Below are 17,873 nucleotides of genomic sequence, written 5' to 3'. Positions count from 1 at the left end.
CATTTTTTCTTCATTCCTTCCTCTTCTCTTCTTTTTGTTTTCTTTTTAAAAAATCATACACCAAGAGTTACAATTCTAGTTCCTCCTACTCAAATAACACAAATAAACCATGCAAATCTCAACTATCGCAGCCTTATCTGCTTTGGCATCCATTGCCGCTGCAGATTCTCGTAGCAAGGACACGAAGACAACTAGTGAAACTGTTTCTCGCAGCAGCAAGAACCCTAAGACAACAACTGAAACTGTTTCACACAGGACCACTACTATGGTTACTATTACTGAGTGTTCCGGCAATACCTGTACTGCCAAGACATCTCCAGCTTTAGTTTCTACTGCTACATTAACAATTGACAACACCATCACTGAAGTAACTACCTTTTGTCCAATTTCAACAACTACAGTTACCTCACCCACAACAGTGGTTCCTCCTCCGTTGACTAGTGAAATGACAATTTTCAGAAACTCCACTACTTCCCCACCTCCAACCTCCAGAGGTACTACTGTAACCTCTGAGACTACTGTGGTTACACCAGTTACTACCCCTCCAGTTAGTACTTTCACTGGTGGTGCAATGTCCAACAATGCTTTGCCATATGCAGGAGCAATTGTCGCAGGGGCTGCAGCTTTGTTGTTGTAGACGAAAAGTTTTTTTTCCAATTCTTTTCCATTGGTTTTACAAATTTTAATAACTAAATTTCTACATTTTTAAGTTCATCAAGGTATGAATATCTTCCTGAGAAGAAAAGTTCGTTACATTTTCATTGTTTTTTTCATTTTTGTTTTCTCTTTTAATATTATTTTGACCTTCTAGTTCTTCGTTTTGGTGGTTTTTTTAACTACTATATACCCATCTTAATAAATTTATTGTTTCTACCTCTCTCGTCTTTATACAGTTATAGAATCTATATTTCTTTCTCAGAAGTAAATCTACATGATGTTATGTCGCTATTGGAAACGAAACCAAAAAAACACGAACCGTTGGCCTCTCCTTTAAAAAATACTTGGGATTTCCATTGAGTTAAACAGAACCGGCTTAAGAAATTCGTAAGCATAAAAGCAAATTTTATTACAGGACAGGACATCGTATAGCACTAACCTGCACTTTTCTAACTCAACCTGGGACGATGTCGAACTCAAACTCTCCTATTATATTGGAAGGGCATTTCGATCCCAATATTCCACAAATTTTGCCGCACGACAAGATGTACAAGATTCAAATTGGCAATAAACTATTCAGAATCAGCGGTGCATCCTTAAGTTCAGATGGGCCCAGTTATTTTACGAATTATTTTTCAAAACTAAGTGAATCTAAAAAAAAACGGTTAGATACAGATAGTAGTGGTAAACCTTCCCATGAACCTGCTACTGTGAACGAAATCTTATTCATTGACAGGTCTGCCGACATATTCGAATTGATTTATCAGCACTTACAAGGTTATTTCATTGACATTAAAGATGAGAGGCAATACACAATGTTGTTTGCTGATGCTCTATATTATAATTTGCCAAGGTTAAGATCAATATTAAAAGAGATAGATTATTACTTTACCAATGTAGGTGGGACATCATTTAAGATTGCGAAGAACTTATTTAGAAGGAAAGGTGACTCTCCAAATTATTTTGAAATGACATCGAACTCTTTATATCTTGACGTGGAGCAATTAATCGTATCAAGGAAACTATTACGCCCACCACCTCACTCGCCTCCATATATCCCAAGATCTGCTGAATACTTAACTGATATTTTGGCGTTATTAGGTGGTGCATCTTTAAACCTTGATGATGAAAGAAGAGAATCATTGCTTAAAGAATGCCGTTATTATCGACTCTTGAATTTGGAACAGACTTTAATTAAGCATAGGATACAATTCAATCCAATGACCAACCATGAAGAAATATATATTAATCTAAAGGATATGAGTAAAAAATCCGTGAAGGCACCACCAATGCAGGATACTTCAAATTTAACCGACTGTTTTGATGGAAGTTCAGAAAGTGGTTGTCTTCAGCTCATTAACAACGATTCTCCTGAGCCAGCAACGAAGAAATTGAAAACTAACTTTTCACCTCAACTATGGAGAATTCTTAGTTATAAAAGACCCTTTATTGATGAATATGCTCGCGATTTAATATTTCAAATTTCCACAAATGAATGCACTTTACTCTTTAACAAAGAAAAGGGACTGATTCATATAGACATAATTGGTGAAACTGCGCGACGCTTCATAACAATATTTGCAAACATTCTGGCTAGTAATGAGATTGATCTGGAGAAGTATAAGGTTATATTACCTACTCCTAATGGGATCAATGCAATAATTAAACCTGATGATAAAGACACCTCTCAAACGACGACACAAACGCATCTTGTTTTGCCTACCTGTATTTCTAAATGTGATCTCCAAGTGAATGGATCCAAATGCAGCAGTGTACGCTCTCTAATCAATGATTGTAATAGAAATGATCAAATCATTGATTTTTCAGATATGAGTCTTCTAAAACATTCACTTGGTTTGAAACTTCATATACTGAAAATACAATGTAAATTAGGGATAAATTGTGGTAAACTTATGCTAATTGCCCAAAAAGTAGACTCATTCACAGGGGTGCAAGAATACAGTAAATCTGTAGAATATCTATAACATTACTAGTTTTTATATTACAAGATTACAAGAATATGGACTCGACGAACGTAAGTGATCTGCTTGTAACTAGATAAAATATTGGCCTGATAAGTCAAGCTTTTAGTAACTTCTTTTTTTGGAGCTGGAGGTACTGAAATTGGAAAAGATGATTATTGCCTAGATAGACGTTTGTACTTCCCAATTTTATCCAAATGCATCGTCCTTTGATGCATTCCCTAACAAAACGTATACTACGCAGAATGTTATTTTTGATGTCGAGATTTCTAATCCGCTGACGTAAGCCAAATGATAGCAATAGCCTACGTAGATGACATAATTGAAAGTTTCAGTTTTAACACATTCATCGAGAGAACCTTTATTCCTCTTGTCATCCGAAGTGTCTCAAGTTGAATGATAGATACCCTCCCAGCTGAAATAGTCAGACACGTGGCATCCTTCCTCTCCCAAGAGGATAAGGTCTCATTATCGTATGTGTCCCGCACAATGTATGATTTGGTGATACCGAAGTTGTATGAAAATTTATACATTAGCGCCTACTATTACTTTCCTTGCGATGAACCATCATTAGGTACATCCTATTGGTCAGTACTAGATTTTAGGTACCTTGAGATTGCTAAGACCGGAGGTAAGATCAAAGATTATGATGATGAACGTGCTGCAAATCGTAAGCTCGCAACTCATAAGTTTAAGTGCCTTGTAGATACACTATCTAGTGCACCAATGAAATTTTGTCCGCTTATTAAAAGAGTTCATATGACATGGCATGTAGACAGCGATTTATTACTTCTCTTCGTTAAACTACTAAATAAGTATGGAAGCAGCTTGAAGTCTTTTGAGAATTTCTTAAGCAAGGATGTTATGAATTTCTTAATAGAGAGACAACACCCCTTGGAATCATTAACAATTGCACCACCTCAGGTGCTTCCTGAAGAATCAGAGGTTACTGAAGAGTATTTTATCACTACACGGTCCTTAATATCACATTATAATTTTGATTATTTGCAAAATTTAAACATACCTGTCTATGCCTGCACTTTCTTCAAGAAATTAGATAAACCAATGGCAATTCGATCATTATGTCTCAACCTTCGACCTGACACATATAATGCCGAAGGCCCAAACATTGACGGTATTCATTATTATGACATTTTTGACGTGAATTCTTTGAAGGAACTTGAAATTCTTTCCTGGTATAATAATAAGCACATTGAAGACGTTTATGACTTATGGAACCTACGAGACTTTGTAGCTTTTACTAAAATCGAAGATTTCTCAATGTTTTCTTTGCGAACTAATAATAATTTTCTTAAAGAATGTCTTTCAAACTATGGAAATTTAAAGAGAATAAAACTTGATTATTTAGACCCAGAAGTTTTAAGTATTGCCTTTCTAACTGAAATTGCAAGATATGACTGTGCAAAGTCATTGACCTCAATTGATATTAATTGTGAAAAGAAAGAACCCGAACCAATTACGTCTACTTTTAATTTCGAAATCAACATCATGTGTAAATGTGAAAAATGTCAGGAGACAATGGAATCTGTCATATTCAAGAAATACATCGGGCCACATGATTCTCGGAAGGCAGTGGATTACTATGATAGGGAACGCAGAGATTTTCTTATGCAAATATATAAATGCTTCCCCATTTTACCGCATAGTAACTTAGGAAAATATCCATCGATTGGATTTGACGCAAGACCACTGAGTAATTTTGTTAACAATGTCAATGGAATACTGCATCGTAATTGTAATGACCCCAAATATGTGACAGCATCTGATGTTATAAAATTATACCATTTACATCTACATTCATACAGAAGGACTTTTGATTTCTTTATTCAAAATTTCAAAGCTTTGAAATTTTTAACCTTGAATGGACTACCAACAAAGATTGTGGAATATGATAGCAAACAAAGATGTAATATCCCAGTTTTCTTTGTCAATGGATATAAAAGTAATCAAATACATGAAATTGTTGATGATGATTCATTATTCGATTAAGCATGTTTACGAACTGAAGAATTTGAATGGAGTAGATAGCCAAATAAAAGTACATGTTATTCGAAGAGTAGGAGTCCTATGCTAAATCCCATAATAAGGCTAAAAGTAGTATACGTCTTCTACTTGTCAATGATGATTGGATTGTGTTGAACCTTTATGAGAAGGTTGGCACGAAAAAGGTGGCTGTTGAACCTACACCAGTATCTTTCTTGAAGTTGATGGTTCTACTGATGAGACAAAAATCCCGATGATTGTTCCAAGATTTTTTGCTATACTTCTTTCATTAGAGCGCTTTATTGATAAAGAAATTTTATTCAACTTTTCAATTTACTCTTTCAAGATAACGGGAGCCATTGCGAATTTGTCATGGGTTTGAAATTAATAATTGAATAAAGCAAGATGATAAGTTAATGTTTTTCTTCAGCATTTAGTGTAAACACATATAACCTTATTTTCGTACTCTTAACGTTAAAATGTGAGTTTCCCATTAGTGTCATCGGTAACACTTTTTTTCCGGAAGTAAAATTTATTGGACAATAGATGAAAAATGACAAAAAAAAATCCACGAATGGACGATTGAAAGTCTTCAATATACCGGAAGTAGTAAAAAAAAAAACAGTGACTATTTTACATTATATATTATTTATTAGGTACAAAAAATTATTAACTTGTAATTTCATTATTATTAAAGGGCAATTCTTTGTAATAGTAACTATCTCTTGATTGATGACTAGTGTATGCTGGTTCTGGTCTTATAATTGAAACAAATGATGGTGGAGGAGCATTTAAGCTTTCGTTGCTCTCGTTAATGTCACTTATATTATGAAGTTGTCCCTCATTATCGAAATAACCTGCATCATTTGAATTCAAAGATTGAGTGTACTTGGGAACGTTATATGGTTCCGAAATTGCATTGGTTGGAGTGAAAATGAAAGCCATTCCAGTGGATAAAGGTGGATTATTTTCCACAGGTTTTTTCTTAAAGTTGAAAGGTTTTAAAAAGAAATTTTTCAATCGTTTCAAATCGGAGATCCTTCTTGACCCCCAGCCATATCTTACATGCATCACAGCTTTCAGAACAAATACCAGTATCATAACAAACAGACAAATCCCAGAAGTGACGTAAGTAAAGATTTTCAAAGACAATGGCTTCTTTTTACCATCATTATTGAAATGTGGTGCAGCAAAAGTAATTAACGCTGCACTCTTAGAGAGAATCGGACCAATTTTTGAATCAATAGCAGTATTGTTAATTGATATTATTGGTGCCATGTATTTTTCTTCTTTTGTTTTTTTAAGGGGATATTTTAATTTAAGGGAGATGAAACAGGATTAAATATATTACCTTTTCGAGTTTATTAGATTTCAGGTTATATATGTACCTCTGGAGGGTCCTGTCATCTGGGTGGCTTACTGTCAATGGATGGATGAATGAAAAATTTGAGTCGCGCGCCTCATCCAACAACGGTACATTCATTCAACTTCGCCAACGACAAGATCATGTACATATTCCGCCTCTTTGCCCTGAACCCCCAAAAGTTGATCATTTAATGACTGAAGGTCCCAGTCATTAACGTGTGGGGGGTTCGGTGATTCATCGAGAAAAGTATAAACTTAATTTGACTTAGCCTATTTCTTGCCATTCCGGGGATCAGCGCATGGCATGGCATCAGCCATGATTTACCTCAACCCATTAAAATAACCGGAACTCGACCGGGCGAACATAAAGATAGAGATTGAATTATATTAAGGTAAAAAGTTATTTAGTTAATTAATAATATGTATCCTATTATAATTGACCAGACTTGGCGATGACAATTCTAGCTCTAGTGGCACCGGATGGGGAACCCATAGTTTCAATCTTCTTAACAATGTCGTAACCGTCAGTGACTTCACCGAAGACGACATGCTTACCATCTAACCATGGACATGGGACGGTAGTGACGAAGAATTGAGAACCGTTAGTGTTTGGACCAGCGTTAGCCATGGACAACAAACCAGGTCTGTCGTGCTTCTTGACGAAATTTTCATCAGGGAACTTGCCACCGTAGATGGACTTACCACCGGTACCATTACCGGCGGTGAAATCACCACCTTGCAACATGAAATCTGGGATAACTCTGTGGAATGGAGATCCAGCGTAACCGAACCCCTTTTCACCGGTACATAAGGCTCTGAAATTTTCAGCAGTCTTTGGTACAACGTCATTGTACAATTGGAAAGTGATACGACCTAAAGCTTGGCCGTCGGCTTCGACGTCAAAGTATACCTTGTTAGACATTGATATATGATTTTTGTTTGGTAGTCTGAGGGCAATTGGGAACGAAGAAGGGAGGGAAGGGAAACCACTGGGAGGGTGCTGAATAATTGATGGGAGCCATGCTATTTAAATATCTGTTCAGATACTTGGTCAAAGTTGCCGCCCCCTGCTCTCTTCACGGGAATGCCGTAGTGAATGTGCACGTAATGGAAGATGGGAGAACTTTTTTCGTCGTTGAACACGGAAGCCCTGTTAGGGCTGGGAGTTCTGCTTTGCGGGAAGCCCTGGGTTTTGGAGGCGTTAGGGCTGCGATCTGACATTTGGAAAATTTTTCATGTTGAAAGCATCTCATCTCTATTGAAGAACAATCCATATCAGCTACGGCAGCACCAGCAACAATGTTCAAGGGCACTAGAAGAGCAGCTTTCAACCAATCCACACCTCTGAATACCCCAGTGGTTATTCACACCACCGCGCAACCACAACATGTCAACAAGGATGACGTTCTGAAATTCCTCGATAAATTCATCACAGAGAAGGAAAATCTAATACAGAACAGTACAGTGGCCCTGGGCTCGGCAGAAGGTACAGCCGCTGTCGGGGGTGATGCTGCCACCGCATTGCTCAGTATAGACACCACTTTATCCAGCTCATTATCGCAATTGAAGAGATTACAGAGAGATTTCAAAGGTTTGCCTCCTGCTTCAATGATCGCCGAATCTGTATCCAGTGAAACAAACAAGGAAAGTACTGGCGAAAGTTCAGTGACAAAGAGTGTCACTGGAGGAACAAAGAAAACATTCAGCGATGAGGAATAAATTTTGAAATTAAATAAATAGACAAAACAAAGAGATCGGTTACTCGACCCAAAAATTGCATCAATAGATAAATATACACATATTGGTATATACAAGTGAACAAGAAAAAATAAATAAATACATTGTATACTATATTACCAGGTTTTCTGGATCGTAAAACATGGTTTACTGAGAATATTTAGAAACTAACAAGATATCTTTAATAAAGGCAACATATCTTTGCATCTCTGTACACAATACCACCCTTCTCTCCATTTCGATTGACACAGATGGCTCTGTGTTCAGAAGTTTACGACACTAGCGGTGTTTAATGGCCGGAACCGGTTGACTCATTTTTGTCTTGAAAATTTTTGAAACTGTGATTTATTTAAAAATGCGAAAACGATTGACTTAATCTTCGTAACGACAACATTTCCTTCACATGAACAAAGCAAAACTAAACAACAAATCACATAACATAATGGTGGCTCAAAAGAAAATTGCTGGTGTCCTAGGTGCAACCGGGTCCGTTGGTCAACGTTTCATCTTATTATTGGCCGAACATCCAAGTTTCGAACTTAGAGTCTTGGGTGCATCTCCAAGATCCGCAGGTAAGAAATATATTGATGCAGTCAACTGGAAGCAAACTGATTTATTGCCAACTATGGCTGAAGATATCATTGTCACTGAATGTAAATCAGAATTTTTCAAAGATTGTGATATTGTCTTCTCTGGGTTAGATGCTGATTACGCTGGTGCCATTGAAAAGGAATTCGTCGAAGCTGGTCTTGCCGTCGTCTCTAATGCCAAGAACTACAGAAGAGAAGAAGACGTCCCATTATTGGTCCCTATCGTTAACCCAGAACATTTGGATATCGTTTCTAACAAGTTGGAAAAGGCAAAGAGTGAAGGTAAGTCTAAACCAGGGTTCATTGTCTGTATCTCCAATTGTTCCACCGCAGGTTTGGTTGCTCCATTGAAACCATTAGTGGAAAAATTCGGTCCAATTGATGCTTTGACTACTACTACTCTACAAGCCATCTCTGGTGCCGGGTTTTCACCAGGTGTCCCAGGTATCGATATCTTAGATAACATTATTCCATACATTGGTGGTGAAGAAGACAAGATGGAATGGGAAACCAAGAAGATCTTGGGTTCCATTGCAGAGGATAAGACTCACATTAAATTGTTAACTCCAGAAGAAATTAAGGTTTCTGCCCAATGTAACAGAGTGGCTGTCTCTGATGGTCACACCGAATGCATCTCTCTTAGATTTAAAAATAGACCAGCTCCATCTGTCGATGCAGTTAAGCAATGTTTAAGAGATTACGTTTGTGATGCCTTCAAGTTGGGTTGTCATTCTGCTCCAAAGCAAACTATTCACGTCTTGGAACAAAATGACAGACCACAACCAAGATTGGACAGAAATAGAGACGCCGGTTACGGTGTTTCTGTTGGTAGAATTAGAGAAGACCCTGTTTTAGATTTCAAGATGGTTGTTTTATCTCATAACACCATCATTGGTGCTGCTGGTGCAGGTGTTTTAATTGCTGAAATCTTGTTGGCTAGAAATATGATCTAATGATAATAGAAATGTGGCGAACAATTGTATCATACCCTCTTTTCTTTAATTTTAATGATGACTTTGATAAATTTTATATAGTATACGTAACATAATAATAGCGTTAAGTACCATTATGTTCTAAAAGAATACACAAAACGAAAAACTTTTCTGGAACTGCTGCTAATGGAGGATCGTGTTAGGGTTCAAACTAATTCAAACTTTGTAGTATTTAAAGTATTCATTTTCCCTCTGATTATGGAATACTAAAGTGTTTTTTTGCCGCCATAGTAAATTTCATTGTTTTCAAAAAAAAATAGTGAAGCCGGTTAACGTTTCTGAACATTATATGAAAAGACCGGTTACGAAATTGAATCTTGAAACAGACTCAACTGGCAGAAGAAAAAGAACGCACACATTGACTTGCTAGACAAATATAATCCATTCTGAAAGGATACCAGGGACGTTATCCGATGACTACCTTTGGGACAACGATACCTTCGTCCAATTTCCGAATGCAAGGAACATCCAATAATTTCCTATTAAGTAATAATAACAACAATAATAATTCCACAACCAATCCCTTAATACAAAACCCGTTTAGGTCAAATTTGTCTACGGTTACGACTATTGGTAACTCTCCACAACTGACAACCAATTTGACTTCAGCTGCGGACAACACAATGTTAAAGCATAGAAATTTCATAATGAATCAAGACAACCCAAAAGAGAGCCTCCTTCTTCCAAATCCTCAATCGTTTGGATTTAAGCAATTGAAACATACTCCCAGGGAAATGCCCAGATTTTTAATTAGTCAACAACCGCAACTGGAACAAAAGCCCTACAAGCAAGATCCATGGGATAAAGCTAATCAGGCCAAGATGTCTAATTTGGAAAATTCAATTGATGATCTCACAGAATTATATGAAACTCTCAAAAAGATGCGTGATTCTGAAAGAAAAATTATGGAGAAGAAAGGTTTAGTAGATAAAGCTGATTTTGCTAAGGATTTAAACGATGCAATTGTTTTCCAAGGAACCTGTGAAGATATGTGCCCTATTTTTGAAAGAGCAAGAAGGAATGTCGAACACACAGTCTTCTCTTACGAGAAGGATTCTCCAAGTTCAAAAAAGGCATCCGCAACAAGAGCGTTAAAAGTGTTTGCAAGACCTGCTGCAGCTGCTGCACCACCACTACCCTCGGATGTTAGACCACCTCATATATTAGTAAAATCATTGGATTACATTATCGATAACCTTTTAACCACACTTCCAGAAAGTGAAGGTTTTATATGGGATAGAATGAGATCAATACGACAAGATTTCACGTACCAAAATTATTGCGGTCCTGAAGCCATCGATTGTAATGAGCGAATTGTAAGGATTCATTTGTTAATTTTACATGTCATGGCCAAATCTACAGTCAAATTTTCATTACAACAAGAATTAGAACAATTACACAAGTCACTAATTACTCTATCGGAAATTTATGACGACGTACGAGCAAATGGAGGTACCTGTCCCAATGAAGCGGAATTTAGAGCATATTCCTTGTTAAGCAAAATTAGAGATCCGCAATATGATAAGACTATACAGGACTTACCGACATATATAGTTCAAGATGAACTCGTTCAACTAGCCATTTGTTTTAGACGAATACTTTCTAACTCAAATTATTTGGAGAGAGGTTATATTAAAACGGAGAATGGTATAAATCTTTACACTCGATTTTTTACTTTAATGAGATCAGAAAGGGTACCATTTTTGATGAATTCATTTTTACAAATGTATTTAGGTGAAGTACGATTTTATGCCATGAAAGCTCTGAGCTTAACATTGAACAAACGACACAAACCTATACCATTAGATTATTTACAAAACATCTTAATGTTTAACGATAAAGAAGAATTGTTAGAATTTTGTTCATATTACTCAATTACGGTGGTAGAATCTGGACTCGAATTGAGATCACTTACTCATCATTCGCATAAATTACGAGAAAAGAAGCCCTTGAAGCAAAGCTATTTGAAATGTGTTGATGAAAAATTAAGGAGAAAATCTTATAAGCAGCTCATAAACTCTGGAAAACCTAACATTAGTAGCATTCCCAAACCTAGTACTCAAGTCATGTTTCCCATGGCAAATAAAGCAGAAGAAAAAGGGGAGAAACAGTTTCAAAAACAGCTTCCAGTGGTGGAGAAGACATCATATAATGAACCAACAGCAACAATGACTACACTACATAATTCAATGTTGGCTTTTTCAAACGAGAAGCAGAAGGACAGTCAAGAGTTACAGCCTGAGGAACAAATACACCTATCTCCCCCTGATAACACGAATAATGAGTTAAAAGCACCTATAGATGCAAATAAGACGGTGACTAAGCTGAATCCCGCATATAATGAAGCTGCTGTGGCTGCAAAAGAGAAGCAAGAACGAGAACTACTGAAAAAACAACAGGATGAAGAAAATCGGAAGTTTGAAGTTGAAAGATTAAAAGAACGAAAGAAAAAAATTGAAGATGAGGCTTCTAAACAAATACTGGGCACTTTACTAAAAGATGTTGTTCATCGATTAGCTGTTGACACTGTTAAATCAGCAATGAATGAGGCAAACGAAAAAAAAGTACTTGTCGAAGATATTTCGGAGGAATTGTATCAAGCATTCATTCATGAAAAATTGTATTTAATTTATCTTGAAACAAAAGCTGAAGCATGTGATATGCGTGGAAAGAAACTTAGAATTTTTCATATCTGGAAAAAAAAATATGAAGCCAAGGTAAAGGAAAAGGAGCTATTGAAGAAAAGAAAATTCGAACTGACTAAAATAAGCAAACAACTTGGTGTACCTTCTTTCAAAAAATCAAGAATACATTTAGGAACTCCGACAAATGGGAACAACTCTTCTTTCTTACAACTATCTGATAGAAAGAATAATTTTACATTTTCTCCTATACCAAATGAAACTAATAAATTTCCTTGCGGGGAGAAGAAAATTGGCGATTTGTGGGAAAAAGTTGATATTGAGTCAATATATCTGAAGGTAGTTAACGACTTGAAGAAATATGAAGAAAATATACAATTGAATATTCTCCTTTACTCTAAGAGCTGGATTTTCCTTCCAAATAAGTGGATCCTAAAGAAATTTGGATTAATAACCCCTACAAGTCATATTAATATCAAAAAGGAAAATGTATCAATCAACATTAGTTGTTTCAACGAAGGAGACAATATATCACAAGCTTCAAATTTACAGTTACTGGTTTTTAACACAGGTGTTACAGATTCAAATATATTTGATCTTGAAATGAAACTCAAACAAGATGGAGAGGATCTGATCAGACTTATCAATAAGGTTTGCCAAGTTTCCAATATTCGCTTCAGTATTATTTTGTCATATTGGGACTCGAAAGAAACACCATTAGATGATGATGTTATATCCAAATTTTTGCAGCTTAATCGCATTCATAAAAATTTCAAAAACATCATAGAGCAAATTGTTATTATACATATTAATGATCAATCTCCTCATAAAATCCTAGAAAAAGGTTTACTCTATTGTTCAGAAAAGTTTAAATACAGATTAACGGAGAGAGGAAAGTACATCCATGCTTTAGACCAAAGACGTTCTCTTGCTGGTATTCAGACAAAGTCGTTACAGAAATCAACATCAGTGGAGCAAAAAATGAAAGAAATGTTAGAATTAGAAAATAAAAAACAAAAGATGACGAAAAGACAAAGAGAGAAGTATTCTAATTTGCAGTCACATATTATAGCGTCCCCCAGGAATTGTAAAGGAAAGTTACCAATTCTACTTTCTGAATCGAGAAGAGCGAGCTTTAAGACGCCTGTCGGACCAAATACTTCATTATTCTCACCACCAGTCCCCTCACATCTAGCAGTCAAAGTTCGCAAACGTTTTGGCACATCTTTACCTCCGGAGACACCTAGTTACAGTACAAACTACCCAAATTCAGTAATTCATCAAAAAACTCCTGTGACAAGAATTATCGGAACCTCTGATGAACAAAACAATGCAACCATAGGCCATATGCTTCAATCTTCTCGTTTATTTGAAACTCCAATAAATTCTACAGCTGCCTCCCATTCTGGCCAGAATACACCGAAGGACATTCCCAACAACGTACAAGAATTGAAATATTTGATTGAATCTGTGAAAAAGAAGGTGAACGAACAATAGCTTTTTCGAGCTCTACATATTTATAAAAGTTGTATAATTATAGACTCAATGCATTGCATAACAATATTAACGTTTTTATGGGTTATTTACCAATAGTTTTTTTTTCAGTTATTAAATAAACTTTGCGAAGCATCTGGTGGTGTTTGTAGAATTCCTTTCCTTAAATTTTATAATAAAACCACAGCCGCGAACCTAGCGCAACAATAAAACTCTTCGCTAGTAGGTGAAGGTTACATACGTTGAAATACATGAACCAAAACATCATCGCATACCAGATATAGTATTATATTGTACTATATCGAATATATAGCACATAGAACAAGATTTTATTGATATATGGATGATAAGAGCCCCTTGTATGGCTTATTTCCAGAGAGGAACAATATTCAAGTTGTCAATGCATCGACAAAACCCAACCAAAAAAGGAACGTGACATATCAAGAGGGAGACGATACGGATAGTAGAAGTTTAGGTGATAGTGTGGATACAGACGTTTTACGTAGTTTGATTAATGAAGAAGGGTGGTTTGATATCGGACGATTTCATGAACAAGTGCAAAACGACAGATTTTATGTGAGTGATAAGTACAGGGAGAAGACAAGTAACACCTCCAATAGACCTCATACAGGGAGTTCATACGATGATAAGACCTATGCACCCGATGATTTTCAATATTATAATCTTAAGGTTCAAAAAGAATATCAACTAAGGGATAAGCTAGACTCATTGATCAAGGGAAATAATAGTGGAAATATTGATGTACTAAACGATGATTCCCTATTTAAACGTTATGTTGCAGAAAATTCTAGTGAAAATATGGCGAACGATCAAATTAAGAGGTCAAGACATATTCTGGGTCACAGATTATGGAGAAGTCCATTTCGAAGAAGACATGATAACAAACAAAAAATAAAGGAACTCGAAAATTCATCAAGGGCATCCTCAATGACAGAAATTATTGATAATGCTAGTTACGGAAATATAGAAATTGATGAAGAGAGAGAAATTAGTTCAAAATCTCATATTATCGAGGAATCGCCAGGCTCAATGACATCTTTCACAGACAGAGAACGTAGAAAAAGTATTTTGCCTTTCGATTTGGAAAAGATGTTTAATGATCCTGGAAATACAAAATATTATGTTCAAAGAAAGTTAAGAGTACGACATATTCAAATGCTCTCGATCGGAACATGCTTTAGTGTAGGTTTCTTCTTAACGTCTGGGAGGGCTTTTTCTATCGCAGGCCCATTTGGGACCCTTCTTGGATTTGCACTCGCAGGGAGTATTGTGTTGGCAACTCTTCTCTCCTTTACCGAATTATCTACTTTAATTCCCGTTTCTTCTGGGTTTTCTGGGTTAGCATCACGGTTTGTAGAAGATGCATTTGGTTTCGGCTTAGGTTGGACTTACTGGTTTTCCTGTATGATTGCCTTTCCATCGGAAGTGGCATCAAGCACATTCTATTTGAGTTACTATCAGCATTTAAATCTAACTAGAGGAGCAATTGCTGGATTTGTAACACTATTTTCTTCATATTCAATTATCATAAATTTGCTTGATGTAAGAATTTTAGGAGAAGCAACGTATATCATCGGACTCTCCAAAATTTTGATCACGATTGTAATTATCTTTGTTATGGTGATAATAAATGCTGGTCACGGTTACAAAATTCATAATCAAGTTGGATTCAGATTTTGGGATTCATCCAAGTCAGTGGGGGATTTGACCTATGGCTTATTCAGGCCAACCTTTGACCTAGGAGATGTGGGGCGTGGTAGTACTAATGGAATACCAGGTGCAACTGGACGATTCCTTGCTGTTATTTTGGTGATGCTTATTTCCACGTTTGCGTTTAGCGGAGTAGAAATGACTTTTATGGCGAGTGGTGAAGCTATTAATCCAAGGAAAACGATTCCATCGTCAATTAAAAGAACATTTTCGATCGTATTAACAGTTTATATGCTCGCCATATTTGCAGTTGGAATAAATATATACAGTGGTGATCCTCGATTACTGTCATATTTTGCCAAATACTCTTCTGAAAGATATACGTCGACTATAAATGGGATAGGTACCGATTGGCAATTAAGCGATCGTTGTAAGGGAGTATATACAGAGAGAGAACATAGCACGTCCCACGCCATATACACAAGCCCTTGGGTGCTTGCCTTACAAAGTTTTGGTTTATGTACATTTGCATCTGCTTTAAATGGGATATTAATTTTTTTTACATCCACAGCTGGTGTTTCATCCCTCTATAACTCATCAAGGACAATATACGCAATGTCAGTTCAAAGGAAAGCTCCACTCATATTCCAAAGATGTAACAAAAGAGGAGTTCCTTATGTTGCTGTAATATTTTCCGGTGTATTCTACATTATAGCATATTTAGCTGTTAATGTGGGATCTTCAAGAAATTTTGATGTTCTAGTAAACATTTCAAGTGCCAGTACATCCATAATATGGAGTGGATTGAATATTTCATTCATCCGTTTTTACTTCGCATTAAAACAGAGGAAGGATTTGATTTCTCGGAATGATAAGACATACCCATATAAATCGCCATTCCAACCATATTTATCATTTTATGGGTTATTTGGTTGTTTGATCTTTGTCATATTTATGGGGTTCCCTAATTTTATTAAGGGGCAGTGGAGTACTCGTTCATTCTTTTCTGCATATGGTGGTCTTTTCTTATTTGCAATCCTTTATGCGGGGTTTAAGATTATTGGAACATCAAAGATTCAAAGATTGGACCAAATTGATATGGACACTGGTAGAAGAGAAATGGATAGAATTGTGTGGACCGAACACAGTGAATACGCAACTCCTTATAAAGAAAATTTAATGAAATTGGTAAGCTGGTTATTTTAATAGTTATGATATATATGTAGATTTTTTAGGTGATCCATGCATGTTATGTATTATGTCGCTATTATTCTCAAGAAAAATTTTCGAGAACTGAAAAATTTAAAAACTTGCGATGAGCTAACACAGCTTCAAAGAAACAAAACATTACTTATTATTACGCACGCTAACAGGGAGTGCATCATATATAAATAGCATTAATATGAATGAATTACAAACTGCGATTACTCAAGCAAAGGAAGCACTTTCAGGTAACAATGCTAAGAAGGCGCTAAAGATCCTAAAGCCCTTCAAGAAATCATTGAAAACTGAAAATTCATCAAATCCTATTTTACTAGAAACCTTTGCTGATGCTTATTTGGAAAACGGGCAAGTAGAGAAGGCTTACCCTATACTTGTCCAATCATGTGAGCTGGATCCTACTGGTGCCATAGGTGGTGCTAATAAATTCTTCACTTTGGGTCAAATTACTGGAGGTGAAGATGGTATTAAAGTTTTGGCTCAAGGTATTGAAAATATGTCCAACATTGCGGGAGAAAGTTTGACACAAGAACAAACTGATAAGATTGTCAGTGGATTGCTATCTATGATTGAAATTTGGATGACCGATTTATGTATGGAACCTCATGCGGAAAGCCAATGTGAGGAATTAATTGGAAAAGCTCTAGAAATCTCTGAAAGGAAATCACCAGAAGCATTATTAACCTTGGGGTCCATTAGAATTTCACAGCAAAGATACACAGAAGCGTCTGAAGCATTTATAGAATCATGGAATCAATTTGAAAATAAGAAGCAAACCATCGGTCAAAATAGCGAAGATAGCATCACAATAAATTCAGAATATGTTGAATTAGTTCAACCTTTATTAGCCCTTGCTAAAATGTGTATTGAGGTGGGTTTATATGAAATCGCCTTAAAAGTTGTAGGAGCTGTAAAAGAAATTGATGAAGATAATTTAGAAGGCTATTATTTGGAGGGTTTCATATTTTATCTAATCACGAAGGTAGAATCCTTCAAAGTAGCAAATCCAACTGTTACTTTAACACCAGAAAACATCAATGAATTCAATCAACATATTCAAGATCTACCACTCGATCTCAATAATGAACAATTAAAAGAGAATATTACAGAGGCACGCATAGCGTTAAGTTTTGCTGAAAAGATAGGTGAACTTTGCGATCCCAATGACGAAATATCTCAAGAACTTATTACTGGGATTAAGGCTTTGTTGGGTGAATTAGGGGGGAGTATAGACGGTAAGGATTTACAGAGATTGAAGAAAGGTGGTATAATGGAGGGCGAAATCGATGTTGAGGTTGATTTAAGTGAAATATCTGATGCAGAAGAGTAAGTATATATGGTAATATATATTATAGACACAAGCATATGAGCTGTCTTAATAATACCTGAAAAATCTTTTGTACTGTAAGGTAGCTTAATTGATCTCACCTCTTACCGGTTGTGAACCACGATATAAGAAATCATTACTTTCATTCTCAATGCTAGTTTAGAAACTTTAATTTTATTTACTTGGTCACT

The 17,873-nt window shown here is 36.0% G+C and overlaps 10 protein-coding genes across 10 annotated transcripts; 8 read left to right on the top strand and 2 right to left on the bottom strand.

Annotated features, from left to right (window-relative positions):
* Positions 1–109: 109 nt before the first annotated feature.
* Positions 110–637, top strand: NCAS0B03460 (uncharacterized protein; the record flags this gene model as incomplete). The annotated part of the gene is made up of 1 exon (XM_003674756.1): positions 110–637. The coding sequence occupies one exon, from the start codon at positions 110–112 to the stop codon at positions 635–637; it is 528 nt and encodes a 175-aa protein (XP_003674804.1).
* A 487-nt stretch (positions 638–1,124) lies between these two features.
* MRX16 (Mrx16p) lies at positions 1,125–2,642 on the top strand (the record flags this gene model as incomplete). The annotated part of the gene is made up of 1 exon (XM_003674755.1): positions 1,125–2,642. The coding sequence occupies one exon, from the start codon at positions 1,125–1,127 to the stop codon at positions 2,640–2,642; it is 1,518 nt and encodes a 505-aa protein (XP_003674803.1).
* Positions 2,643–3,035: 393 nt separating this feature from the next.
* Positions 3,036–4,649, top strand: NCAS0B03440 (uncharacterized protein; the record flags this gene model as incomplete). The annotated part of the gene is made up of 1 exon (XM_003674754.1): positions 3,036–4,649. One exon carries the CDS (start codon positions 3,036–3,038, stop codon positions 4,647–4,649), a length of 1,614 nt encoding a protein of 537 aa, XP_003674802.1.
* Positions 4,650–5,312: 663 nt separating this feature from the next.
* Positions 5,313–5,921, bottom strand: NCAS0B03430 (uncharacterized protein; the record flags this gene model as incomplete). Its single annotated transcript, XM_003674753.1, has 1 exon — positions 5,313–5,921. One exon carries the CDS (start codon positions 5,919–5,921, stop codon positions 5,313–5,315), a length of 609 nt encoding a protein of 202 aa, XP_003674801.1.
* Positions 5,922–6,438: 517 nt separating this feature from the next.
* CPR1 (peptidylprolyl isomerase CPR1) lies at positions 6,439–6,930 on the bottom strand (the record flags this gene model as incomplete). Its single annotated transcript, XM_003674752.1, has 1 exon — positions 6,439–6,930. One exon carries the CDS (start codon positions 6,928–6,930, stop codon positions 6,439–6,441), a length of 492 nt encoding a protein of 163 aa, XP_003674800.1.
* A 377-nt stretch (positions 6,931–7,307) lies between these two features.
* RPA14 (DNA-directed RNA polymerase I subunit RPA14) lies at positions 7,308–7,727 on the top strand (the record flags this gene model as incomplete). Its single annotated transcript, XM_003674751.1, has 1 exon — positions 7,308–7,727. One exon carries the CDS (start codon positions 7,308–7,310, stop codon positions 7,725–7,727), a length of 420 nt encoding a protein of 139 aa, XP_003674799.1.
* Positions 7,728–8,148: 421 nt separating this feature from the next.
* HOM2 (aspartate-semialdehyde dehydrogenase) lies at positions 8,149–9,288 on the top strand (the record flags this gene model as incomplete). The annotated part of the gene is made up of 1 exon (XM_003674750.1): positions 8,149–9,288. One exon carries the CDS (start codon positions 8,149–8,151, stop codon positions 9,286–9,288), a length of 1,140 nt encoding a protein of 379 aa, XP_003674798.1.
* Positions 9,289–9,740: 452 nt separating this feature from the next.
* Positions 9,741–13,466, top strand: SAC3 (Sac3p; the record flags this gene model as incomplete). The annotated part of the gene is made up of 1 exon (XM_003674749.1): positions 9,741–13,466. One exon carries the CDS (start codon positions 9,741–9,743, stop codon positions 13,464–13,466), a length of 3,726 nt encoding a protein of 1,241 aa, XP_003674797.1.
* Positions 13,467–13,802: 336 nt separating this feature from the next.
* Positions 13,803–16,340, top strand: SSY1 (Ssy1p; the record flags this gene model as incomplete). Its single annotated transcript, XM_003674748.1, has 1 exon — positions 13,803–16,340. One exon carries the CDS (start codon positions 13,803–13,805, stop codon positions 16,338–16,340), a length of 2,538 nt encoding a protein of 845 aa, XP_003674796.1.
* A 196-nt stretch (positions 16,341–16,536) lies between these two features.
* On the top strand, positions 16,537–17,685 carry ACL4 (Acl4p; the record flags this gene model as incomplete). Its single annotated transcript, XM_003674747.1, has 1 exon — positions 16,537–17,685. The coding sequence occupies one exon, from the start codon at positions 16,537–16,539 to the stop codon at positions 17,683–17,685; it is 1,149 nt and encodes a 382-aa protein (XP_003674795.1).
* Between the last annotated feature and the right edge of the window lie 188 nt (positions 17,686–17,873).

The sequence above is a fragment of the Naumovozyma castellii genome, chromosome 2 (assembly GCF_000237345.1).
Source record: "Naumovozyma castellii chromosome 2, complete genome".
NCBI lineage: Eukaryota > Fungi > Ascomycota > Saccharomycetes > Saccharomycetales > Saccharomycetaceae > Naumovozyma > Naumovozyma castellii.
This window is presented reverse-complemented; position numbering and strand designations above follow the sequence as displayed.